At 39.7% G+C, this 27,954-nt stretch overlaps 1 protein-coding gene across 2 annotated transcripts in view; it reads right to left on the reverse strand.

The window, feature by feature from the left end:
* RELN (reelin) overlaps positions 1–27,954 on the reverse strand; it is a 274,888-nt gene that overhangs the window by 110,397 nt on the left and 136,537 nt on the right. For both annotated transcript variants that reach the window (XM_039570742.1, XM_039570743.1), the window contains exons 9-11: positions 18,385–18,481; positions 15,155–15,395; positions 2,259–2,404 (exon numbers count right to left, since the gene is read on the reverse strand). In XM_039570742.1, the coding sequence (XP_039426676.1) occupies positions 2,259–2,404; positions 15,155–15,395; positions 18,385–18,481 (484 nt within the window). The remainder of the gene's footprint in view (positions 1–2,258; positions 2,405–15,154; positions 15,396–18,384; positions 18,482–27,954) is intronic.

Consider the following 27,954-nt stretch of genomic DNA (forward strand, 5'->3'; position numbering starts at 1 on the left):
ATTTTAATTCATTTAACCCTCTCATGACTCTTGGAATTCTTCTTTATAAAACAGGTGATTTATGGACCTAAACTAGACCAACTGGACATGAATGTCCAAAGCAACAATGTGCCTGCTAGAGACAAAGGCAGCCTGATACAGGGATCCACTTTTAGGATCAGGCTCTAATTCATGCAACTAAAGAGAAGCAGAACAACAGCAGAAATATGTCTGGTACTTAAAACAGCAACACCATCCACATAGCCTCCGACTTTAGGTGGTACATGCAAAAAATACCAATCAACTGCTTATTAAGAACAGCAATAAGTTCCTCTGCCCTCATCTCCGAGAGCATTTGGTGCAGAGGAGAGTAGTGGTGGCCCCTACACCTGAGCTTCCTTTTGCTCTCCCTCATGAGGGATGCTTTTGCCTTTGACCTCGGGAGCTGGCAGGCTCCAGCTGACATGACAAAGAGAACTTCCTGCAAGCTCTGTCTCAGTTATACCGTGCTCTGTGACTGTTTGATTACAATAAAACTGTATTTCAAGTATAGTTCAAATAACATTTGAAAGTATTTCTCTAAGAAGTGATTAAGGAAACTCATATATATTTGCATTTATATACAGCTCCCAACACCAACTTCAGAGAAACATTGAAAAGAGGAACAGTAGCGGTGACAATTTTATATGATTAGGATGTAGTTCATAACATCACCCGAGTTCAGTGTTTATTTATGGCAGCATGCAATTTAAATCTCCATTCTTATAGAACAATTGAAAGAAGGAAGTTTCTAATATAGAGTAACATTTCCAAAGAAAAAAAAAGGAAAAAGTTGTGAGGCCTTGGGCTGGCAGAGTGGGGGCAGATCAGGACCTGGTTGCTGGGACACAGACTAATAGAATCAAAGGCATCTGCTGGCTGCACCCTCCCTCGCCCACCTGCAGTTGTGATAGGGAAAGTGTAATTTTCCTAATTCAGAAGAAACTGTGCATTTGTTAACCAGGGTTGCAAGTACTCAACTAAACACCCAGTCCAGCAGAGACAAGATCTAGAGACAGGGCAGATGTCCACAGACAGCACTCCCATCCTGTTTTTTCACCACATCTCAAAAGTGTCCCACGTGGTCACGTAGAACACAACACACACGTGCTCATTTTCTTCCCTTTGTCTGAAGCAGCACCTGATGCTATTGGCTGATTATTTGAACTGGGACAGAGTTCACAGCGAGTATTTTTTTCTGTAAATCCCAAATATACCACGTGTCCCCAGGACACATTAGCATGTATTTCTTAAAAGGTGCTCTTTACTTTCAGCACAGCATAGGCAGCATTTGAATCAGTTGCTAATGATCTGAAGTACTTTGTAGGTTAAAATCAACATTCAGTGGAGACCCATAAATTAGCAGTGTATGTTTCTCATTGCCCTGGGGTTACAGGAACTAATGATTTTTTTTTTTTTTAACAGAAAAGAATCAAGACCCTACTGATGGTTATTTCCTTTTTGTCAGAATTTATACAATGAGGTATACAAAATGAAACTTCTTTATCAGGACACATTTTTTAAAGCTCACTCATGTTTTGGTAAGAGTAGTAATATTGTTGTCCTAGACAGTTTTGTTTATTTTCTGTGTCCTTGCGGCAGTCCCTGCTGGATATGCCTTTACAGGGAACCTTTGAATCACAATGTATATATCCAAAAGAGATATAGTGAATTATCAGCCAGACCCTGAGCTCTTGTCCAGCAGGTGTGGCTATGCTCTTGGTGCTGCTAGATGAGAATAGACTGCTGCTTCAGTTGTCCTGCCTCTACCTTCTCCTCCTCTTCCTCCTCCAGCACCTACAGGCATCTGTATAAGCAGGAGCTCTCTCAGTAAAGTGCAGCTCACAGCAGTGATCCAGAGGGGGTGAATTTCTTGAGGAATTTGATTTCATATGGACATGAATTTGTTAACAACACCCCCTGGCGTGAATTAAAAAAGCAGATCAACATCATATGTTTCCTTAGAATAGCTACATAAGTCACAAATACGACTTTTTTTCATTAAAAACAGTGGTGGCAGGATGGTCCAGACACAAACTGTTCCTCCTGGACTTCCTGAACTTGTTTCTTCCTAAAATCTGCAATCAGGTGCTATTTACAGTATTGCTATTTATCTTAGTCACAATCTTCCCTGACTACAGAGCAAAGATAAAATGCAATTCTCTGTTTATCCCATCTCCTCATCCCTGGAGTGATGCTGCTCACCTCTGCAGGGCCCTGCTCGGGTAGGGGACACTCACCCTTTGGGCTGGTTCTCAAACTCTTCTGCCCACTGCTCCTGGGCATCCTCCATGGAGAGGTCCACGTCCCGGGTAGTGGCGAAATTGAACTCGCTGCCCTCTGTCCCATGGAAGTAGATGGAGTTCCCATCGGACTGGCAGCTGTGCTGTGGGCAGAAGGAAGCTGAGGTTATGTTGGGTTTGTACAGCGTTCACACACCGCCAGATCTCAGCATGAGCTGTACTTATCTAAGGACTCACTGATGCCTGAAATGAAATAAAAACCAGATGGTCATCTTTTATCTTTCTTGTCCTGCCCCAACAATTATTGTGTCCTAGTCTCATAACTGCTTCCCTACAAACCCACTGCAGACCATGGTAATAAGTGTTTGCATTGAAAAGTCATGTGCCACATCTCTGGGTGTTTATTTCTGTTTTAAAGTATTGCCCTTATGTCTGGTCCACATACAACTGTGTCTGCAAATAACTTCAGTAGTATACCAAATATTGCTACGGGGATTTTGTAGAAGTACAAGTTTTGTGCTGTGAAACACATCAGATCTCTGTGCTTGAATTTTTGCCAAAAGAGGTATTTGTATGTAAAATTGCTACGCATTGCCATACAGTAAACTTTGGGCCTCAAGTGTGTGAGTGAAAAGGCTGTATTTGCCATATTTAGTCCAAACTGCATAACAAATAGCTCTAGAGGCAACAAGCTCTTGTGATACAGCAATCCCAGGGATCCTGAGCCTGCTCCCAAACCCAGTGTGTCTGCTTTTCCTGTTGCGTTTCTGCACATACAACCTCAGCAGCACCAAATGAAGCTGTGTGTCTCCCCCAGCATTCCCTAACCACCACAACTCTCCAGGAGTATTGGCCTGGAAGGAGCTGCCTGTGAGGAGCACATGGGGGTTACAGTACAGACTTTCTTCTTTCCCCATCCTACTTCTACCTTCTTGTGAGTCTGATAAAATGACAGTCTGCCAAATCTCTGGGGCACAAACAGGTACCAGAAACTTCTAAAGAAGACCTACCTGGTCTTAATGCAAGCAGAGCACATGGCATTTTGTTGAATTGTTCATATTACAAAAAGTACTGATAAAAAAAATTCTCTCAAACGCTTCTTTTATTCGTGTGTGTGTGTGTGTGGCATCTTGCTCTTCTTAAAATTGGAAGGTGAATTAAGGAATTATTAATTAGAATAATTCTGCATTCTTACAACATCTCAGCATTTAAAAAAGAGATACAATAACACCAAATTGCATTGACCTTTTCAGTATCGTCTGTGCAGTGCCCTCTTGTCTCTGAACCCCTTCGTAACGCGCCAAGGGAAAATATGACAATCACATCTTCTGCACTTAAAAAGGTCATGGTAGTGTCACATAAGGGAATAATTAGATTTTTAACAAAGAGAAAGGTGGGAGAAGAAATGAAAACTGCTCAGTACATCTTTGTCTATGGGTTTTTATGAGCAAAGTACAAAAGAAAACATTTTGTCATATTCTATAATGCTTTATTTATCAATGCAATAAAATGACAATTGAAATTCTTGTATTGATAATTTTCAAGTATGGTTGCCAATACCTCAGCAATTAATTTATATTGAGGAATGTAATTTGTGACTGTATTTCTAGAGGTGCCTACATATTGTTAGAAAAAACTGTGAGTACTTGAAGTCTGATTTTTGTAATAGAGACTTCCTGGTCTATACTTGAATGACAACAGCTCTATGTTTATTAACATAGATTAAATATCACTTAAAAATATAACACACTGTAAAAAATGTAAAGGCTGTTTCAACTGCTAAAATAAACAAATTGCTGTTAAAGTGTTTTTCTTCCAAAGAAAGGTCAAAGAAATAGAAAGATCCTGAAGTGTTGATAATTTATCACAGAAAGGAAATAGATTTTGTTACAAGTCTCCTTTCTCCTTGCTCTGTTAATGCAGCATACACACAGTACACCATATATGGCACTGAGGAGGCAGAATAATTTACACATCAACTATATTATAACTAGCAGAAATTAATGAGACAGTTTTATATCTTCTCTTTGAAAAACAGCAGTTGTACTACGCAGTTATTTATAAGTGACTCAGAAATTGCTTTTGTTTACTGATTTTAACCTTCACGCTCATAGGTATTGCTAATTTTAAGCAGAATTTTAAGAATGATTTGTTTATTGTGCTTCTTGATTTTCAGAATTTTCTTCATTTGCTGAACATAAATGAAGTATTCTTTATCTGTCAATTAATCTGACACAAAACCTCTATTATCTCCAGGCAGTCAAATAAATACACTAAAAATAAACATTCAGGTTAAAATGTAATTCAGATTTATACATAACCCTTCATCTCAGGAAACAAATAGGTAAATAGAGCCTACTGAGCTAGATACTAGAACTGCATACAAGCATTGGAAAATCCTTCAGAAGTCTTACTAACATCTCAGGTGTTAAGTTATATGTAAGCATGCATTTGATAGTGGGTATGCAATTAGTAATCTCTTGCCTGATGATCTATTAAAATAAACAGAAACCAGATACAACCCCATTATCTTTTAATATTTGTATATCCTTCTGCTGTCTAGCAGAATATTTACTGAATGGAGTTTTCATTTAGGTTGTCAAGATAAATAAATGGGTATTTTGGCAAGGGGGGTATAAATAATTATTTATACAGTGGTGTATGATCAACCCCTTACAAAAGCTCAAAATCATAATTTATTTTATTAGTTCTATAAAGCTGTGTTTATGCATTTATGCACAGCTCCATAGTATCTATGAATATGTATTTATGCATATTTTATGTGTTAACGAACCACACAACGTATGGCTCAAATCACAATCTGCTCATGTCGGCTTTGGCTCATGTGAAACAGCTACGCAGAAGCGAAGTTCAGACTGGGGTTTAACTCCTCCTGTTATCCTAAACACCTATGAAACCTGTAATAGAAGCTCCTGACCTTTAATGGCCTTAAAAAAGAGTAAGAAAGATGCTCAGAACACAGGTACAGCTTTTGAAGAAGTTCTGAGGGAGTGCCATCATTTTCTTGAATGGTTTTGCCCCAGTGCCCCCATCTGGGACCTGGGACACCTGCCCATGGGAGAAGCAGATGTGGAAGAGCTCTATGACCTGAGTCCAGCCCAAGCCAGGGCTCCTCTGCTCATGATCTTATTCTCTCCCACCTGTCACATTTACCTTGCTTGTATAACCATCACCCTCAGGTTTTTTCTTTCAACTTTTCAAGCAATCACTATCTGTCACTGCTTTTACTGCTTTTTTTTACCTGGTGGGCTGCTGAAGGAAGAAAAACCTCAAGGAGCACCCAGCCAAATTTTCTAGGAGCAAAAGAAGCTCTGCAGGAGGTGGTCCCTCATCAGCCTTGCGCCCAGCTGCCTTGTCAGTCTTGTTCAGCATCCAGGAGGCTGCTGACTGTGTTGGATTATTTTGAGGGTTTGGAATAGGGCTTGAACAGATTAAAGACAGAATTGAAACCATCAGACTCATTTTCTCTTGGGTTCAACCCAAGATTTGAATTCAAGTCTTTGGAAAAAGCCAGCTAAAGTACAATTTACATACTGTGTTACCTCTTTCCTAAATTAAAGGCTTTGCACTGGTGGTGGTAGTCTACATACTTCCAGTATTTAAAGACTGAATTTCTCAAGTGTTTATTTTGTTATTCACAATGTGGAATGGACACGTAATGAGTTTTAAAACTATCTGGATTAAGTTCTCCCTAAACTGGAGATCCTGTGGATTATGTAGTTGCAGAGTCCTCTTTTATGAATTCCAGATTAAATTTGTTCTCTGTTTAATTTTAATTTACATTTAAATAATTTATAAGAGGAAATTACCTTGCTATGCAAAATTTGTAACTAAAAGGGCCAAATGACAGCAACAAGGATATTCGTCCTTGTTACCATGGAAGCATCTGTTGTAGGTCCAGAACTAAAGCACTGTTCAATTTTATTTAAAGGGGATTAAATGCATGTGGAACATTTAGTGTGTCCTTGTGCAAATTACAACATGGAAACATTAACTAATTTGTAAGGAAAAGTTAATTTAGAGAAAAAAATTCTTTGACAAATCTGTTAAACATAATTTAACAAAGTTTACTCCCAGATCACCTTCATAATAGAACACAAGACAAAGGCACTTGAATGAAGCCACTTCACAACAGTAGCTGTTTCCCATTGTTTGCAACTGGAATAGGACTATCAGCCTTCCATAACTGTTGTACTCCTAAATAACAACCCCTGCCTGTTGCCAAAAGGAAAGAAACCATGTTCTGTTCAGGGACTGTGGTGATCCCAAGAGAAAAAAACCCAAAAAAACAACAAATAGTTTAATTTAATCTGGCACTACCTTACTCACTAGCTGTAATTGTTAAGCTATTGCTCTGCAAGAATAGGGCAAAATGAAAATTGGCTAGATGTATTCCCAAATCTCAGCATTCTTGAATTTACTTTCAATCTAATCTTCACTCTGAATTTGGTATGTTTCTGAAGTTTGTCTGCGGGATAGTCACAGTATCACTGCTTTTTCCCCATTTTCAAGGCCCTGCATGGCTCATCCTTACCTGCCTCCACCATTTCCCATATGCCCCATCTCATGGGCCACTCTTCCTTTACTGCCAACGCCTGTCACTATGTGTGCTGGTGAGACAACCAAACTTGCATGCCCTTGCCCATTCTGCCCACCATGCTTGTCAAATGCCCACATGATTTCCTTCAGACACTTCCTTAGTGCTCTCTTCAGCAAGTCTTACCAATGATTACACTGAAGAGTGCACTGAGGACCAGGATGAGGATTCTCCCCTCCTGCACTATTTCCTTTTACTCCCACATGTCCCCATCCCCAGCTTATTCCCTGTTTTATAAATGGATGGCAGTGTCCTGGGACACAGGCTTTTTTTTTGGTTTGTGTCTGGAGAGGCAACAATGGTACATTCGGGGCTCTTTGATGCTACATTGGTACCACTACTACAAAAAATACATTTTCACTCTAAAATTGCTGTTGTCTATCAGTATTTCTAGTTTATGAGTACAGTTCTTAGCCAAATTGTCTATAAGACCCAGCAAGTCTTATTAATTCAGGTGAGCTTTCTGCTACACATTATGGAGACATTAGTTAATGGGAGAGAGAGAAATGCATGGTTTCAGAACAAAACTTTGTCAAGAGTCTGCCATGCTCTTTATCCTACACTACACTTCCAAGACTTTAGGTTCTTTTAGGAAAGCCTCTTGATCATACGAGATGCAGAAGTGTTTAAATTATGACTGCTCAAAACCATTAGTCAACAAGAGCAGGAAAGTCAGATTTGGTGAAGCAGGCACTTTACAACTGGACCTCTTTAAGTTTTCATAACTAAAAAATGACCAACTTTTTGTAGCATCTAAATGGCTTAAGGGCCCCAGGTAAGATCTGGGATCCTACATCATGTAACATGTCTGAACAATCTCCGTATTTGTAAAGACTTGCATGTGAGTACCACAAAGGAGACATCAGCTACCCTCAGCGTGACCTCTTGGCTAGGAGGATCTGCAGATCTCCAGTCCACCCTGCAATGGGAAGTAGCACAAGCCTCAACCAGACCAGCCCCTCTCACAGTTGCAGCTAAGGACACAGCCCTGAAGATTTTTAGAAACTCAAAAGACAAATATTAGGAACGTAAACAGAAGCACTGAAGTTCATCCAAACCAGCTTCTGTCCCGCTTGTTCAAGTCAAACTTGTGAATCAATAAATAACTCTTGGCTTTACAGTATGGGATTTCTTTACTTGGAGAGTGGAACAGAGGGCAACTAAATGATACAACTGTGCCATTCGGCAAAGCATCAACAGGAAACACTAGTGTGAAATTCCTCAGTGTAACAGATTTTTGGCTGAGGTCTTGCATATCATCTTCCTGAGGTTAATTCCTGCACTCCCATGAAAATGTTGTTCACCTCTATGCCTTTAAAGTATTCACAGTCATCTTTATCATCATTTAATTAGCTTTTTATCAGTGACAAACACTGATGCTCTTCTTCATATTATCTCCCCTGGGCCTAATGGCCCTGATGATTCTTTCAGACAGCTGTAGCCTCACAATTTATTTTTTGGCGACATTTCTTGCATTGGAATGAATGTGTTGGGCATTTGGGCAGTGCCAGCTTGCAAAGGGCTGACGGCAGATGGAAAGAAATCTGCCCAGTATGCCTTCACCTCTACACGAGCAGAGGGCCATCAATTTCCCCCATTAAGGAGTTGTCACGCAGCCCACCCAGCTGGAGGAGCATCTCTGATAGCCAGGCTGGCTGGCGTATGCTATTCAAATACAAAATGCACTTTAAAAAGAAACGAAAATATAATTTGTCGGCAAATTGAAAATGCGTGGCTTTGACCGCAGCCAATTTTTTAATGACTGTAATATTTTAAGTGATTATTTTTGCCACTTCAGATTGCTCCTTAGAGAGGAGAGGTTTTTTAATTAAAATCTAGGCAATGCAAACAGATGAGATATGAGAAGCAGAGGAACAAGAAGAAAGATGAAGAAAATTAATTGAAGCAGCATTGTCAATGGAACTATAAATTAGATATTGTGTCTTCCTGGAAATGAGTCATGCAGGTTTTAGAAATTTTAAAATTTTGACATGATAGCAGGTACAAGGATAGATTAAGTCCTGATAAAATCATACTTTCTATGCAATGTCTCAGCCAGCAAAGGTATGGTGACAGAATTTATGGACAACTTCAAATTCTAAATTCTGTGGATTTGGCTGTTAATGCTCCTGGCCTGACATCCCTTCTTTAACCAAAGAAAAGAACACAATGTGATTAGAATACCCTCCCATGAGAGAAAGAGAGCTTTAGTCTTTCCTATGTGCTACATTTTTACATCATTTAATGTAGGCTACAGAACAAAAACCTTGGCTGCACAAGCAGGCCGGGAGCACAGAGGGTTATAGTGCACTTTCCCTTTCCAAAACAATGCGATGAAACTTGTCCTGTGATGTAGCAAGAAACATTTTATAAAGTGTGTTTTTACTCATCATTTCTGATTATGGACTGTTATTCAAAGGCTAGTGCTCAAAACACTTTGCTTGTTTATGAGTTTAATTTTCTAGGACATTCCATGATGTTTGTACAACACCGATCACTCCGGCGATGACCGGTTTCCTTAGTGAGTCATTTAACTGGCATGAACAGAACTATTCCTCTATGTTATGGGAACTACTAATATTTGGAGCACTCTGCCCTGAGCATCATCTTCTCTTCTGAAAGCAATGGTGTGCATTTATACCACTGTAAAATTAGAGCGAGAAGGAATCAAGCAAAGTAATTTCTACTCTTTGGCATCTAATGGGTCAATTCATGTTGTTTATATTTATATGCATCTCACAGTGACCTGTGAAGATCAAATTCTTTCCTCCTAGGAGGCAGGAAAGACCCTCTGTGCTTTGACACCAGCTCAGAGCTAATGCTGGCTCCCTGCCATCCCTCCCAACACTTCCAAGCCACAGGCAACTGGCATGGAGAAAGGTGTAGGTTCAGCATTGCTGCCCAAGACCAATTCTCAGCTGCCCAAACGACTCACAGCACCACAGCCAACCACCTGTCAGCTCTGATTAACCCCTAGGCATTGTATCTAAGTATTATTGTTTTAATTAAAAGTGTGATTTTTGGGGGGAAAAAAAAGCAAAAGCAATTCCATCCATGGGCTAGATCCAGCCCTATGGATATACAAATGCCTCCTCATGGCCACAACCCTGAACGAGCACACTCTAAAGGAGCCAGTCGACAGGTTTTGTGCACCCTGCACTGCTTTCTTCACCTCTCCCCCCCTCACACTCCTCCTTCCACCCATGGAGAAGCAGGAATGGCTCTCAGATGAGGTGCAGCAGGAAGTCTGCCCGTCTCTTCCCAGGAAGATGTGGTGGATAAGGGCTCCTGCGAGGCAAGCAGCTGGCTAGAAGGCCGGGTCTGGCCCACAGACCAAATACTGCCGCCTTATATCTTATTCAAAAAACAAAGGAATCTTGTCAGATGTGTCTGTATCTTTGTAATGTTGACCAATATAAGGTCATAGCAATTTCAGTTTGCCATTTTCACACTGGCATACGTAGAACATCACCTCTCCTCCTTCAAACTATTTGAACTTATTCAGAAAAGGGATACCCGAATGCTTTTTTAAACAAGAATTTAAAAGCAAAAGAAAAGGAAAAAAATCTTGTTCATTTTAGCACAAACCCAAAAGAAATATATATGGAATATCAGGATGTTTGTTTTAGAAGATTATCCAAAGCCATTCCATTAATTAACAGAGTATTCAGACATTTGGAAATCTACTTTGGAACAAGAGAGAGTCGAATAGCTTAATCAGCCTTTCTTTTTGCCAAACTCTCAGGCTTGCGTGCATGTCTTCTCTGCTCAGCAACACACAACAACACAGGTTCAGGAAGGACTTGCAGATCTAGGCTGTGCACAGTCCTGCTCTGCTCAGGGTGTGGTAAAAGGTCGTAGTGTTTTACACACATTTTCAGCATACTTTTCTGAGTGTGAGTGTTTAGTTCTCCCACTTATTTTATGCAACTTTCTCTTCTGTTACACTGGCATGCATATCTGGGAAATGGATGTTCTGGGAGCTGGATGGTGATGACCTGTTACTTAAAGGGCTTACTGAATCAGAGTACTGGGATTGGAATATTCTCAGTGTTTATTGGTCATGTCCACAGTCGTGAGTAACAGGGACCAGTTACCATTCCCTTGTCCTAAACCCAAACTGCTCAGTGAGGCTGGCACACACCTGCTGCCCTTGTCCCATCTCATGCCAGGCTGCACACACAGAGCTCAGCACCAACAGCCCCAGCTGTAGTCCCCAAACCCTGCAGACCAAACAAACCAAGCTGCCAGCTGGATGGCAACCTGCAGCCACCATGTGAAGAATGGCTGCAACTACTGTGAGACAGCAATTCTGTAATCTGACTCTTCTCAAAGATGATAAGTGTCACTGGGTTAACACACCATGACCAAATACATTGTCACTGGTGTCTGTAATGATCCATACTGCTTTATCTCAAGGTGGAAAAATTCCAGAGACAAGTGGTTTGGTCTCCATGTTACTTTTGTGTAATCAAAGCACTGCAGAAACATAAACTGTAAGGCTGCTGAGGTTGCCTCCCTTTTGAAACTCAGTTTTTGAGCTTGCACAACCCATTTTGGACTAAAGCAATCAGAGAAAACAAAAAAACTTGCAAAAATTGTACTTCAAAGCTCAACAATTTCTGGTCCAATATAAAATATATATGGAATGCCCACTGAAAGCTGAGATCACTTTTCTGTTCTATAGGAGTAGAGATTCAAGGAGCATTATTGACAGAAGCACAGCACTCTTCCCATGCATTTCAGCAATCTCAACCACCAGAGCAGCAACCTAACCATGCTCAGCTGTGAGGCTGTGCTCACGCTCAGAGCTGTCACTGGAAATATTGAAACGCAGTCAGGAATTTATCCTGTTCAACACCCTTCCACACAGTCCGACACAGATAAACACGTTCCAGTGGATCCAATTAATCTCCTAAGGGTTGCTTGGCCTTGCTAACAGCATCTCTCCTGCCTTTTGCTGTCTTCTTTGGAACCAAAACACACAAGTTCAATGGCTTAGCTCTCAGCTTGCATCCCATTTCAGTAGCCAGGTCCAGCTGCGTCTGCAACCAGCCATGTGCTTTCAAACGAGTAGCAACTGCTCCTGACGGCCACAAGAAACGTAAGGAAATCCCTGGGCCAAGCTCAAGCAGACTGGGAGAGGAAGAGAAACTGCTTCCCAAGCTGGGCACAGGAAAGTTCCCACAGTGTTTATTGAGAACACAGCATCCAAACCCACCAAATCAGAGTGAATGCATTGCTTCAAAATTCCCAGTAATACTTGCACTGTCCACTCCAGTGGCAATATCTTCAAGGAATGTACCCTCATATATAAGCCAGGTACTCAGTAGGCAGCAAGGATGACACCACTCCTCTGGGAGGTGACAGTCTGCCTAGGTGGATGCAAACTCTGCTATGTCATTTGCTCTCAAGGACAGGGAGTGGCCTAATCTTACGCGTTAGAGCCTCAAGAAAGATTTTTAAAGCTAGTCTTTCTAAAATACTAATTGAGAGAAGACAGGAGGGTAGGAATTTAAACTTGTATGGCACAAACATACATGGCTTGGGTGTCAGAGAAAAGGTCTTGTGAGCTTGAAATGAAGTTTGGCATTGCAATAGTGACTATGGGAACTTCTTTAGGCACATAGGTGAGAGTTAAAGGTACCATGATACAGCAATGAAACTTCATAGAATCATAGAATACCCTGAGTTGGAGGGTACTCAATGAGATTATAAAAGTCCAACTCTTGGCCCTGCCCAGGACATCCCAAGGACTACGCCATGTGCCTGAGAGCATTGTCCAAACACTTCTTGAACTCTGTCAGGCTGGTGCTGTGACCGCTGCCCTGAGGAGCTGTTCCAGTGCCCAACCACCCTCTGGGGGAAGAACCTTTTCCTCATAGCCAGCCTAAACCTCCCCTGGCACAGCTTCATGTAATTCCCTCAGATCTTACCACTGGTCACCAGAGTGAAGAGATCAGCACCTGCCCCTTCGCTTCCCTCATGAGGAAGCTGCAGTCAGCTATTGAGACCACAATTTGCTGATCTCTTAGTAAAAATGTTAAGAAAAAATTTAAATTGCTATACAGATTTTGTGGACAAAGATCAGGACTATTTAGCAAGTTCTTGATGTCTGGGAAGCAAAAAGACTTGTAGAAAAAAGGGAACTAGAATTATCTGTGATGGAAGCTACCCCTGTAACACTGTTAGGGTTTCTCAAACATTATTCTGTAGGCCAATGACTTTGGCCATGATAGAGAAATCTCCTAAAGCCTTCCCCTATGTCATATTTAATGTCATTAGCACAATCTACAAGGATTCTTAGCTTTCTACTTTTACAAAATACCATGTTTGTGATGAACTGAGATTAGAACTAAGTGTTTTAAAGAAAATAATAAAAGATTTTGAAAATTTTTATATGACATTCCAAACATGAAAAGCTAAAAAAATTGTCAAAAAATTGTTCTTGGTGTTAGAATGCTACAACAGGTTTTATGCTGATCTGATGTAAATCTTGACCCAATTTATAGTCTTGCTTTTGACATAACATGAAATTCACATTGCAAAATCTGTTCAAATTATATTTGGCAAGATTGTTCCTGAAAATCTGAGGGAGACTGCAGCAACAGCCTTAAAAATGAAATGAGTAAAGGAGTGCTCTGGTGACAACACAGACACACTGCAGGGTCCCATGAGGAATAAAAGCCCTGCCTCACGTATAGCCTTAATCCAGCATGCCTACGCCACAGTCTTACACATAGCCTCAACCTGGTGTTGGTGGCTACACACAGTCAGATGTCAGCTGTGAACAGGCATTTGCACATTTCACTTGTACCTAGAACAGAAGATAAGCCTGGAGGAACGGCATGTTGGTGAAACCTCACTCATGTCACATAGAAGGCTTGAACTTGATGGGATTTCTGTCTAGAAAAGCTCAGTGCTCAGTGATCTCCAGGTTTAGGTCCTTTGTCTTTCACAAAAGCCTAGTTGTGTAGTGGCACAAACTGGCTGAGTTTAACTAAACAAACCCCAAAATAGCCTCCACAACCAAACAAAAAAAATCCTAAACTGCAACAAAAAAAGAGGGTTATTTGCTAAAGTTTAGATGTTGCTTATACATGTTTCAGAAAGAACAAGCAGTGTTTAGGCTTGGTCAACTGAGTAAAAGTAACTCTGTCTGTAGTACATTAATTCTTGCTTTCCTTTCACACCTTCACATATGTGGGCTGGGTTTCAAAATCCAGACATAAGACTGACAAAACAACAAGTGTGAACTGATCACATAATGTTCATTAAATATGCAGGACATTATTTGATTCTAAAATCTCATGTAAAAGCTTTGCCAATGTAGTTTAAATGACCTTGCTGACGTGAAAAAAAAAAAGCCAGTAAAATGGTACTATGAGAAGTACATTAGTGGAAATATTTATTTCTAAAACTATTAATTTGAAGCCATTTGTATCAGGTTCTGTGGGAAAAGGATGAGACCAAAACCAGCCTCTTAACTGCCCTCAGTATTCGACATCTGTTTCCTGTGCAATTGCCAAAACCATTAACAGCATCATAAATGAACCCTGACATCAAAATTGCTTTTGTGAATGAAAATAGGATGAAACCAGAAAGTCACCAGCTGTTGAACTTCTGTCTGCTTGGAAACATAGACAGCAAGAATCCAGTTGTTTTCCAAATATTGCACAACTCTGCATGTGAAGGTACACTATGCACAAAGATCTTGTTGGGCTCCTCAGAGTTTTTCTCAAGAATGGATCTTGGTCTTGCTGTATCTCAAATATTAAAACAGGATTATACTGAAAAAGAAAATCTTAGGGAGCAGCCACTACCTGAATACATGCTGCAATGGAGATGGGATATTCACAGACAGAAAAAGTGGGGAACTTTATTTTTTGGTAATAATTTGTGAAGTGAGTAGCTGTAGCTGAAAAACGCCAAGATAAAAAGCAGGTATTTAAAATATCTAACAGAAAGATTTGAATTTGTTTCAAAAATATTGCACTGTTTTGCTAAAAGGAAGCTGTTTTCCATTTTCTGTTACATGATCTCTGACATGACAGTATAAACTGACTTTTAGTTTTGGTCATGGCAGAAAAGTTGCATTGTTTTAGAGAGCCCCAATGGGACAGAGAAAGGGTAAAAACAAAGCTAAAAAGAGCCCAATGCTAGAAGCAGATGGAGTTGCCTGAACACTCTTGTGATCACAGTTTGGTTAGCTGTTACTGTCTTCTTCCACTTACAAGAGTAATAATAACATTAAGCCATGGGAAATCAGACTAACCTTAACTGTGGCCCCAGGAAAGAAAAGCCAGTTGCCAGTATCCACAGGATCCAGATTATCTTCTAACACAACTTTTCTGTGAGCAGCATTTATGATCAGGATGTTGTCCAATGCCCAACAGGCTTCATACACATCACCAGCATGAACATAATCCTGTTTCCACTGAAAATGGATGTTCTCCCCTTTAGCATCTTCAGGAAGGTACAAGATGTGGATGATTGTGCTGATGTTGGATGGGGCACTGAAAAACAATGATAGGGAATTAGACCAATTTTAAGTCATAGTCAGGAACACTTTTCCCTCAATTAACACATTTGCTAGGTGTGACACGGTTGTGCTGACATCCCTTGTATGCTGATAAAGCTTCTATGGAGATGAGAAAATACCTGCCCTGAGGCAGAGTCCCACTGGGCGAGGCAGTGCACATCCAGCCCAAACAGGCAGCCCTGCTTCAAAGAGAGTGCAAGCTAAGGCAATAAACAACAGATCAGTGCAGATGTTTGGAGAGCAGGAAGACAGAGCAGGACCACATCCATGCTCAGTGCTGGTTACAGATGGTGACTGGGTATGGTCAGGTATTTTGCAGCTATGGCCAAAAGGAAAGTAAAGGAAGCTGATAACCAAAACAGGTCTCACAAAATGTGATTTTTACTTCATCAAAAGAATCTGCTGACTTCTGAAGTCCCTTGAAGATTTGGAGGGAGCAGAATGGTTGGAGAGAAAAGCAGGGAATTTTCTCTGACAAACATGTCCTTCCAATCTCACACCCCTGCTGTCAGGATAATTTTGTGGATGGGGAGGGCCAGATTGTCTTTCTTTCCATATTCTGCTTTAAGAACAATACAGAAGAAACAAGCCATTTGTCCTCTCTCTTGCTGCTGAAAATGGAGAACGAGGGGTGGAGAGTCAGACCTGGAATAATGCTATTAGGCAATGATTAGGACCTTGAGCTTTTCTTCAGACACCTGTCTTCAGAGCTGTTAAAGGATTGAGGTTCACTCCAAAGAAGCTGAGGATGCATGGGAGGCAGGGAGGAGGTGACCTCAACTGACCAAAGGGCTACTCCAGACCATGTGATCCCATGCTCACTATATAAAGTGGGGGAAGAAGGAGGAAGGGGGGATGTTTGGAGTGTTTGTCTCCCCAGGTCACCGTGACATGTGATAGGGGCCCTGCTCTCCTGGAGATGGCTGAACTCCTGCCTGCCCATGTGAATGCACAGCTTTTGCTTTACCTATTAAACTGTGTTTATCTCAACCCACGAGTTCTCTGGCTTTTACCATTCCAGTTCTCTCCCCAGTTCTGCTGGTGGGGGAGTGAGTGCCTGTGTGGGGCTTGGCTGCTGGGGGGGGCTAAACCTCAATAACCACCCAGCAAGTGAATTAGCTACATTCAAACCTCAGGCTGCAAGGAGTTACAAAAGTGACGTTTGCAAGATGTCGGCTACTCAACGTTCTATCTGCCTTGGTAGTGATGTTTTGAAGGCTGAATAGTTTGTCAGAGACAATCCGGAGCTTTTAGGGAAAAACGGTACCAATAGCTTCCTTTTATAGCAGAAAACAGAGGAACTTCTCTTTTGAAAGCAAAGCAAAATACTGAAAAGCAACTGCCTTTGTCCGATATTCACACCCAGGATCTGCCCCCACGAATGGCCCTGCCCTTGCTAAACGTTGTGTCTGTCACCCTCCAGAGCAGCGCGGGCTGAGGCCTTGTCCCTGCTTCTCCCGGAGCCCACACACAGCACCCGCTCTTCCCCGAGAGATCTCTGCCCTCCCTCCCAGGAGTCCAGAGCTGAAATCCCACTGACACAACACAACACCTCCCTTCACAGCTGCCCTCCTGTCCCATGTCTCCCCAGTCCTCCCACCGTTCCCTGGAGCTGCATGTAGTGCTGTGAAAGTCGCTGAAGCACATTCGAATAAACACTGCAATTCATACGGACCACAGGAGAAACGAGCATCCTTCCATAATTCATCCTCTCCACTTCGCACGACATTGCTCTATTGACCTATTTTCTACTGCTGGCTCCAGCATCAAATTTTAGGAAGGAGAGGTCAAACTGCATGCACATTAACTTCAAAAAAATTTGGTCTCAAGGGCTTGTGTTTGCATCCTCACAACTCTTGAGTTCCCTGGCTTGTAGAGCTATGAGAGCAACTGAGCTGACGTTACGGACTAGATGTGTAATTTTGCATCAGTACGAGAAAAATAGAATGTATTGCATGGTTACTCTGAGGCAACTTCAGTGCCTGCAGTGAATTACTCTTGCTTTATATTTTTCTGAGATAAGAATTAGCACCAATTGTTTTACTAAAATTGAGAATAATTTATGCTTTTTTCAATTAAATTGTAGCCCCACTCCCCCAAGGAGCTGGAGGATGAGATACTGAAACACACAACCTTGCAGCTCGAGTTTTGCTTATTCATCAGAAATTAAGGAGCCTTTTGCTCTGGAAATTGCCTCAATGGACTGAAAATAGGCTCCAGCAAGTCACTTGTATAGCACTGACACTGGGTAATGCAGGAAGGCAGACTGAGATGCTATGAGGACATTACATATGAATAACAGTTTTCTCTTCTCCAGTTGTATAATTATGTTTATATGCCATTGCACAAAATGCCTTTCCTATTGTTACTGAATAAAATATGCTCTCTTAGAAAAATCCATCTCCGACACTGACTCTCTCTTTAAAGGTGTGGATATTGCAATGAAAAGATTTAAATTTTCCATTCATAATCCTTTGCTTTTTCAGGTACACCAGTTGGTTTAAAAGCAAGGCACTATTCACCATAATCTTGTTATTACAAGAGCATTAAGAGCCAAGTGTTCATATCAAACTATAAAATGTTTTTATTGAATATTTTAATCTACCAAAGTAGATACTTGCAACATTATAAAATATGGCCATTGATGACATTCAAAATGGTGCTAAAATGCAAAAACTCATCAAAGTTTTGTTTTTTCAGGCACGGGAACCTGCTGGTTATTGGAGTTGCATTTTAAGTGTGAAGTGATTCTCTTACTCCCTTCCCACATACTCAATGGATGAATTTGTGATTTACCAAATCTGGTGGCAGTTCTGCAATTAGCCAGGAATTTCACCCCTCATCTTTTGTATGAACAAGGAGAACTGAAAAGTTAACAAATAAAACAAGTTTTAAAAGAGCCAGGTTTAAACACCACCTGCTCAGCTGGAAAACATGAAAATGATTAAAAAGCTGTAACAAACCTAATTTTCTCCAGCTGAATCCAATCTGCAGAACTGTTCTTACTGTAGGACACCGTGATGCTGGGATCTGAGTAACTAAATCGACATGAACCCGATCCTGGGAAAGCAATAAAATGAGAAGTGTTACGACACAATGAAGCATAAATGATTCTCCAATAACCACAGTTGCTGACTGTGCCTTTGTCACCTTATCACTTCTCCCCATTTTAAAGTGCTTTGATTGATGATGAAATTTCCTGTGATCTGTTGCTGAAGGTAAACACAAAATAATGCATGCTTTATGAGTCAGAAATAAAGTGGAAATGATAAATCACAGCAGTGCCATGTAATCTCTGCAAATTTCCCAGGGGAAGCCAAGTAAATTACTTAACACCCCCAACTGCAGGAAAAAACCCACCATCTAATGTTTAAACAAAACCTTCTTATTAGAGAATAATCCACATAGCAGAATTCACAGGGAAAGCAGTAAAAGACTGTTTTTCATATTATTGTATATATATAAAAAAATCTATAAATAAAAATACAATAAGTGAGAGGAAAATAGACACAGAATTACTTGAGCCAAGAGCAAACGTGCTTTAGGAATTTAAAAGAGCAAAGATGTAACAAAATTAGTTATTTTAAGGTTGCCTGAAGAAAATTAATTAAGAAATCATCCAATATACTCCCTAGATCCTATAATTAATAACAAACACTTGATGCTGATCTGGGAATCTCAGAACACTTTACAAAAATGAACTAATTAAGCCTTATGGCACTCCTGCAAGGTAGGGTAATATATTTACTTTTGATTTATAAAAGGGTGCCTTCTGGGTGTTGTCACAAAAGATGAGTTTAACAATTAATACATGAGGCAGTCAAAATAACACAAAAACAGGATTGAGAAATTCATCCTAGAAAACATGATAAACAACCTGTGTGGTAATTAAACACACTAAAACCACTATTTTTCCTCACACACCAGATAATTCATCCATCTCAGAAAATTCAATGCTCAGTGAAACAGACACATCCTAGCCTGTGCTCCAAAGGTCAAAATTTCATAAGCATGTGAGATTCAAAGCAGCAGACATCATGTACTTTCCATGTTTAAGAGAAGCAGCTTTCAATTAAACAGCACCTGTGATGGCATCAGGATACCACTGAGTGAGTACCACAGCTTTGCTCACAGTATGAGTACATATTATATGTGCCACAAGTAGTGTGTTAGGTTTATGTGTGTTTCAGATACTTTCATCCACACTGGAAGTTGTGTAAATACATATTTTAATATATGTATAAATCTATATACACACTGCTGACAATAAAATACTATCATTTTCGAAACTGGGGTGCTTATTTTTGTAAATGAAATAAATGGCCTGATTAAAAAGGTGTTAACCACTTGTACAAGAGAACAACTTACACATTTTAATGGGAACATATGTCATTAAGCACGGTGCTTGCAGCCCCAGCTCCCCCGAGGCAATTCAGATTCACAACTCTCAGCCCTACAGAGCTGTTTTTCTGCTCTGAGACACACATCACATACCTCTACAGGGGGAAAACCACTCCAAAACATGGGATGAAGTCCTGTCTCTGTAATTTTGTCTGATACATCCACTAGATTCCTGGAAATGATCCACAAAGTTGCTTTCCTCTATCTTTCACTAATGTTAAATTGCAAATAGAGTAACAGATACTTCCGAGCCACTACAGCTGCGTGTGGTATGTTCAGCTGGTCTGACACATATTCTTGCTGTAAAGAGGCACAGAATAATTAATACTGCAAAGGCAGCAGGACTTTGAATTACCAGCTATGTATCCAAAATGACTACAAAGCAACTGTCTGGTTATATTTTACTGACAAGGCATTTTATTTCTATCACATTAAAACTAAATGATGTCAGGAAAAGCCTTTGCGTTTCATATTTGCCCATCTGCTGAGATGGTCTACTTTACTGAGTGGCATCTGCTGTTGGTTCCTACTTCTGTGGAATTTAAGAGTTCCAACCCTTAATCACGCTCGTTCGTTTTATTTTAGAGGAATTCTGTTCAAAATTCAGGGAACTGCAGCCAGTTTGACCTCTTTGGCCAGTCAGAGGAGGTGAGGTAAAACAGCAACATACTGAGTTTTATGTCAGACAGAAATTAAAAGAACATAATCAGTAAAAATAACCAGCAATATGGACTTTATAACATGTGCCATTCCAGTTAGTGCTACAATCAACTTTTGGTACAGTGCTCTTAAACAAAGCTGAGTCCAAATATGCTGCTTAAAAAGGAGAGAAGGCCAGATTTGCCACACAATCAACATGAGAAATGTTGTCTGTTAGATCTGAACACCCTCAATTATGCAATGAAGATCAAAGTTGTTGCTTAAAAGAAATGGGGCTACTCAGAGAGGGCTTTGCAAGGTAGATGTGGCATTTCACTTGTGAGACTGGAAAAAGAGCAGTGGAGACAATAAAAAGAGGGGAGAAAAATGCTGGGATTTATTATTTTTTTAATAAGCAGGGTGGGTTGTATTAAGATTAAAGTTAATTTGGGAAAGTCCTCAAGTAGCAATTACTGGCTGCAATGACAAATGTGTTTTTATCAGTGTTTAAACCCTCTTTATGTATGTTCTTGACTCAAAACATAAGATAGCAAGATTATTTTTCATATACCTATCTAATTCTGCAAAACTCAAACTGACAATTAAAAAAATTAAAAAGTATGTATCTGGTACTTGAATCTTTTACAAAACTAATATACATCCAATATTACATTAAGAATTTCTTCCCAAGAAAAGGGAGGATGGTGATATATGCAACTGAACTACAGGACAGGGTTTACTGAGATGGTCTTGCGAGTCACTGCCTTTCAATATAATTTTCAATATTACTTTAAATATTGCTATTACTTAATACTATGGCTGTTAGTCCATATCACTGTTATTTCAGTAATCCTAAACTACGATTATTTAAAATACAAATCTGCTTTTTGGATGTTTACCTCTAGCTTGACCAGCAAAGCTATATTCTGACTTTCCACAAATAGGTGATCAGAACTCAAGTAGTAATGACTCAGGAATGGAGCTTGGGAGGGAGGTGTCCTTCCCACTGCTCCCAGAGATGGTAATAGCCAGTTTGTCAGCCCCGAGCAGAGAAGCAGGGGCAGGATATCATGCCACAAATCTTCACACCTTCCTGTCCTCTGAAGGAAAAGTTGTACATAAAACCTTTTGAATGAGATTAGATTTGGTTTACTTTCTATCAGGAAAGCCCAGGATTTGAATTAGCCCCGAAAATGGGTAGCAAAACCTGCACAGTGATTACTGTAAACAAGTCTGTGTTAGTAAGCCACTGCATTAGAGAAAAAATGCTGTTTATTTCTTACGATGAGTATGTCACAGCAAACTTGACACCTTGGTAAAGTTATTGCTAGATAAATCTGACTAAGAGTTAGGATTATACTTTCAATATTAAGGGCTTTCGTGTGTAATTATCTATTGGGAGCAGGGGGCACTCCAAACCATCCTCTGTTCAAGAACTGCCAGATTTTTTCTTTACATATATACAAGGCAAGCTTGTCCTTGTGTTTCAGGAACAAAGTATTTTTTTCCTTTGGAGTTATTTTACTCCTTTTGATAGTCTTTCATCTGATGTTCACAGACTTCCAAAACTTTCAGAGAAAAGCTAGAGACAACCTTCATGAATTTGAAATGATACATTTGAAGCTCAGACAGCAATTTTGTCTGTTATCAAAAATTATGAGCAGCTTCAGTTATAGAACCCAGCCATTTTCATGTACTGAATATTCTGGAACACTAATTTATTTGGCTGGTGCTTTACATGTTTGGATTTTTTCCCAAGCCAAATTTCAATAAAATAAAATTTTCTCAAAGTTGAGTCCGGGCACCGATGCTAATAGAAGAAGGTTTTGACTGGCAGAGTATGGGATTGCTAAACATCTCCTGACAGCTGCTTTGTTAATTCTGCTTAGCTAAACAGGAAAGAAGGGAAAAGTGTAACATAAGTATGCTTCTCAGTTGCCTTGCTCCTTGTTTCACAGGACTGGTAACCCATAGCCAGGACCTGACTAGCACTGACCACTCTCAGCGTATCCAATTGAAACAGTAATGGGTTTTGTCTTTTTCAATTTTAGGTTTTGTTAAGCTGATTTTGGTTTCCTTCAAGGCCATCTAAAGTACTGGTGAATATTTTACCTACCTTATTTTTTAAATGTCATGTAGGTAGCATAGCATTTCAGGAGAGGTGTTATGAAGGCACCACATATGAGCTGTTTGTATCCAGGTATTCAGTTATTTCTATCCAGGCTGGCAATAGCAGGCAAAATTAATTCTCACTACAGCTTTGCCTCCAACTGTGTCAGATTTACAGAAACCCAAGTCATACAGCTGTTGGTCTCTAAGATTTCTTAACAACATTGATTAGAAACTGGTGTTTTGCTGAGATAAAACTGGGTGCCATCTGCAAGGGAAGCAATATTTTGCTCCTTATAGAGTGTGACATCCTCCGCCTCTTGACAACCTCTTGATAGCTCCTGCAAGTGCTTCCGTGGATAAGCAGATGAGATATCTAATGCTGGCTTTAAGGAGAATGAGTCTGATGGGGGACTGCACAAGAAAGATTCGCACAAAAATTGTGCAGAAGGGTTTCAATTGTGTCCTGAATGCAGTCTGAAAAGCAAAAGGGTGCTGGGAAGAATCCCTTTTATCTAATGTGAGAAGATTACTTTTATTAATATTGTTAATGGGATGAATAATGATTAGTGTTTGCTAAGGATTATAATTTGCTGATATCGCTTGAATTAAGCCAAACTGGATAGTATCAATTACTCGTGGTCAAATCTGGCTGGCTTGCTAATAGTTTTTTCCAAAGTAATGAACCACTGTTTGGTATAATGAATGCTCCATGGATTCTGGGTTTTTTTTAGAGGTATGTTTATATTGGCTTTTGATCAAGAACTAAATTATTTTAACCATCTTAGAATATTTAGTGCTGGATGTACCAGAAGCACTGGTATAAAAATATGCAATGCACTGTTCATTCCATTCTGCCTCTGAAAACTTCCTCAAGAGAAGGTCACAAGAGCATTTTAATTTTTCTTTGAAGTCACAACTTTGAATTTAGTTACAAATGTGATTTTTAATTATGACTTTTAGATCTTTAGACTGTTTTTAACAGCTTTTCCCTGTTTATAGAATGAATTCAGAGTACAAAGAGATATTTTGAGTGTAAAATATAGTCAAACTAAAAACTGTAACAACTTCATTCTGTGTTGTAATCATAGTCTATCTGTTAATAGAAACAAATACTTTTATGGCTGGCTGCTTTTCTTTCCCTTGTGGGGAAAGGATTTTGACTGTCTGTCCTCTTGTATGTTCTGATAAACAATCTGGAATAAATACCTGACACTAGGGAAAAAAATGCCAATGGTGTTTGCCTTTCATAAAAGTCAGATCTACTTTAGCATTAGGAAAAATTACAAATTTTGTAATGCAAAGTCTCAACCATTTATTTTCTGCACATTTCTGAGAGCAGCTAACTTTTGTTCCACTGGCAGATTTAGGCCAGTGTTCCATTTTGGAAATGCTGGGTAGTTATTTACATCTAAATAAAATTAAGGGGCTGATGAGCAGGCTAAAAGCCTCCACTGTAAAACTGTAAAAGGTGAGGAGAAGAATAATTAGTAAATAAATTTGATAAAAATAAATCATAAGAACTTAGTAAATGAAGTCCTAAAAGTTAATCTGAGGCTAAGCTCTAGGAGGATGGGGCCCTGAGCAAGCTGTCCTTGCCCAGCATGTGATCCTGGTGGGAGCACGGAGCAGGTGATCACCCATGGTTCCCTTCCCATCCACCTCCTGCCAGGATTCCCAATAACAGCAGATGTACTTTTTATGAATTAATGCAGCTAATTTCCTTTAGATGAGAAGTCTGAGGAAATACTTATCTAGTTCAACTTCCTCTTAGTCTATTTATATTCAGAGATCTGATGTGCTTCCTGCGCTCACACAAATTTGTTCTCTTCTAATGAACAAGATCAGATCACAAATCATACTGCTTTTTGTGCTGAGAACGTTAAGGAGAGAAAAATAAACCAGGCAGAAAGCTGTATTTCCCTCATGCCAGTTTCCAATTTATTCAGATGTAAAGCTGTTCAGCTATTTATAGTGTCTCTTTCTGAGATACAGACAGCAGGTATGTGCTTGGATAGTAAGTCTGTTACCAAATAAATAATTACATGATGCTAAATTTAACCACGTTCTTAAGTGCAGCAACATCATATAACACCTTGCTGAAGGCAAAGTGAGTAAACTCACTTAGACCTGGATGAAATGGACACCCAGGAATGGTAGCTACTGAAACAATAGTATCATTAATGCTCCCAAAATACTTACAACTCTAAGTATTGTATGTCTGACAAAATAGTAACTCCTGTGTTCAGGAAGCATTTTCTACTGGTGCACCCACATTGTACACTTCAACATTATTGCTGTTAAATAGTTAATGTCAGATTATGTGGAGATTCTCTAAGGGAGAGGGTGACCTTTCAATGAAGCTGGGCAAAATGTAAATGATATCATCTGAAAGTAGTTCAGTAGTACACTAACACATATCAGTAAATAGATGCTTTGTGTAACTGTGTTTAGCAGCCTGGGCCAGCTGCGAAGGTCTCTAATTAAGAAAATGAGCACCATAAGGTGCTGGTAAGGGTATTAAAATACTGCATTAAAATACATGAAGTTTTATTTAAATCTCTACAGTCAGTCCACTCTAGAGAGGCAGTAGAATTGGTCCCAAGAACTGCTGTGTAAAAGGAGATAACTTGAATATACAGATATGAAAGTCCTTTCCTTGGCTGCTTTAGTGAAATTCCCTGGCACCAAGAAAATCTGGAAAATAATTTTTCTCAAGCCAATTCCGAGCTGAGGTGTCTCTCTTTTCTGAAATCATGTGATTGCCTGCCTTTAAATGTATATGCAGGTAGATAACAATTAGTTTGGTAAAAACTGGTTTTTGCAATTCCCGATGGGCTTTTCTATTTCCATCTGCTCTTACTTTTCAATCCCTCACCTGCTGGAGAAAGAGCCAGGGCTGTTTTGCTGATCTGGGGGCTTCTCAGTTCCGTCCCCCCCCCCCCCCAGTAACTACAGATGCTTTGTTGTTTAATTCAAAAATGGACCTTTTCAATCATACAAAAGTGTTATCTTCATACACTGATATGAGCAGGATCAAGATGAGTCTGTCTGTAATCCAGCATTTATTATTTGCAATGACCGATTCCATAATGGCCCCCGTTTTACTGTGAGGTGCTGGCACAGCCACCTGCCCTGGATCTGAATCCTGAGGCTTTTTATCTTTTCTGTTTTCTCCATGTAGTAAATCTTTAATGCTCACATTTTAATTCCCAACAGTGGCTGAGAAGCCCTGGTACAGAAGTAATAAAGACAATATTTCATTGTAACCTTGGGCTAGCCAAAACAACACAAATCATTTTGCCCCAAGGCCATTAAAATGTCTTTCAAATACAGCATCAACTTTAAACCCTGGTTTCAATCTAGGTATTAATACCTAGGCAGCTCCTCTTGTAAAACTTGGCAAAATCAATAAACACCACCTAACATTTCCACATGCTATGTGAAGAGTACTTGATGATGTTATTTACCTGTCTTATTCTTTCACATTATTTGCAATGTATAACCTATGCATCAGCACAAAGGGCTTTTCCACCAGAAAAGGAAAACTGGTAGGTTTCATGTCAGACAAAGGCAAATGGCAATTTGGGTAGCCAATCAAAAAAGTGTAACATTGTTTTATTGGGGGAAAATGGGAAATGAAGCAAGCAAAAGAAATACAGAATGGTGAATGACACCAATTTTGGTATTGAATTATATTAAATTCTCAAGGTCTTCCCAAATGTATAGGAAAGAAATTAAGACAAAACAGCCTGAGGGTTCAAATATTTTTAATGCCCTGCTCTTGTTGCTTAGAAGGGGCAGAATCTAACTCTAGTAACAATGAATTTGTGGCCACCTGAACTGCCCTTCCCTGCTGGTACCACTATCAACACAACTGTATGGATGTGCCATTTCTTCACTGGAAAACTGGTGCTTCCTGGAAGGCACTGGAGAAAGAGAAATTTGTGTGACTGAAGGAAATCATCCATGCAGGTGACTAAAGGGAGGGAGGTGGGGCTCAACATGCCCAAAACATCTGGCACCACAGCTTCCTCCATGAGGTTGTTTTGTGTTCAGCTAACAAGATAATGACGAATTTAAAAGAACAAGTGCTCCTCCATGCTAAATTCAGAAGGGGTTTATTTTTCATTTTGGTATTTCCCTAGAGACATGTGAGTGAATTTTTATAGCAAATCTGAAGGAAATTTTATCATCTCTATGCAGTTCTGCTGAGGCTATCTCACAAAATGCTATTACAGCATTTGTCAGTCATCCAATAGCTTCTGCTAATTGTAAAACTGACTAAACAAAACCGGAAATTAAGAGAAAATGATCAGCAGTGGTTCTTTCAGCCAAAGCTAAGACCTATTTAGCAAAACATGTTTGGACCTGTTCTATCAAGTGGTCTGAATCCAAGCAGAGGATAAACTCCATGAAAACACTACTGTCAATATAACAGCTACCACCAGAACTGAATTAAAACATGAAAAGAACATAAATGATAAATGTCTTCAGACTATTACATGGGGCCATATGAAGTCATTGTTGTTCACAAGGCTGAGCCGAAGTGGAATCGGTTGGGAAGGAGAAGGAATCATCATCCCATGCACATCTCTGCAGAGCCCTCTGGGTGCTGCTCTAGGGGATAGCCCTAGCAGTGAGAGACTGCTGTTTCCTCCACAGAAATACATGGAGCTCAGTGAATCAGCTGCACTATTTATTTTTGCAAGATTATTTTTTATTAATCATGATCTTCTATTTGCTGAGCTTAATAGAGAAGTAATGTGAGTTCTGAAGCAAAAAATCCTGTCAGGTAAGGCCTAATCCAAAGGGCACATTCAACAATTCTGATGATGATGCTGATGATATAATAATAATAATAATAATAATCTGTAGATTGAGCATGCATCAAGGCAAAATACTATTTCCATTATCTACACAAGCAAATAAATTTTATAATTTAATTCTGCAAGACTGCACTGGTAACAAAGGCAAATTGCCACTACAAATAGAAAGTGAAATAAATAAACCTGAAAAAAATGGCATTTTACTTTGTAAAGGTGATAAACACTATCTATGTTTTGTCTTCAACAACCACCACCAAGACCATTAGGCCATGGATTTTTCTGAGTAAAAGAGCTTTCTTCCTAGTGACTTTGATAGTTCAGGGGGAGAAGTAAAGTCTGCTGGTTAATGATTCGCTAACTGGATGTCTTAGGGTGAGGCAGGACATGACATGAAAATCCTCTTGGAATCATTATGTCAAAGATCTGCCTCCAAATCAGTGACCCTTACTCATATGCTAATCAAAAGCAATCAATAGCATTATTTTAAATAGTTTTCTGGATTACAGTCACAGAGGACTGTGAAATCAGCAGCATTAAAAACAGACTGTAAATAAA

The sequence above is a fragment of the Corvus cornix genome, chromosome 1A (assembly GCF_000738735.6).
Source record: "Corvus cornix cornix isolate S_Up_H32 chromosome 1A, ASM73873v5, whole genome shotgun sequence".
Classification (NCBI taxonomy): Eukaryota; Metazoa; Chordata; class Aves; order Passeriformes; family Corvidae; genus Corvus; species Corvus cornix.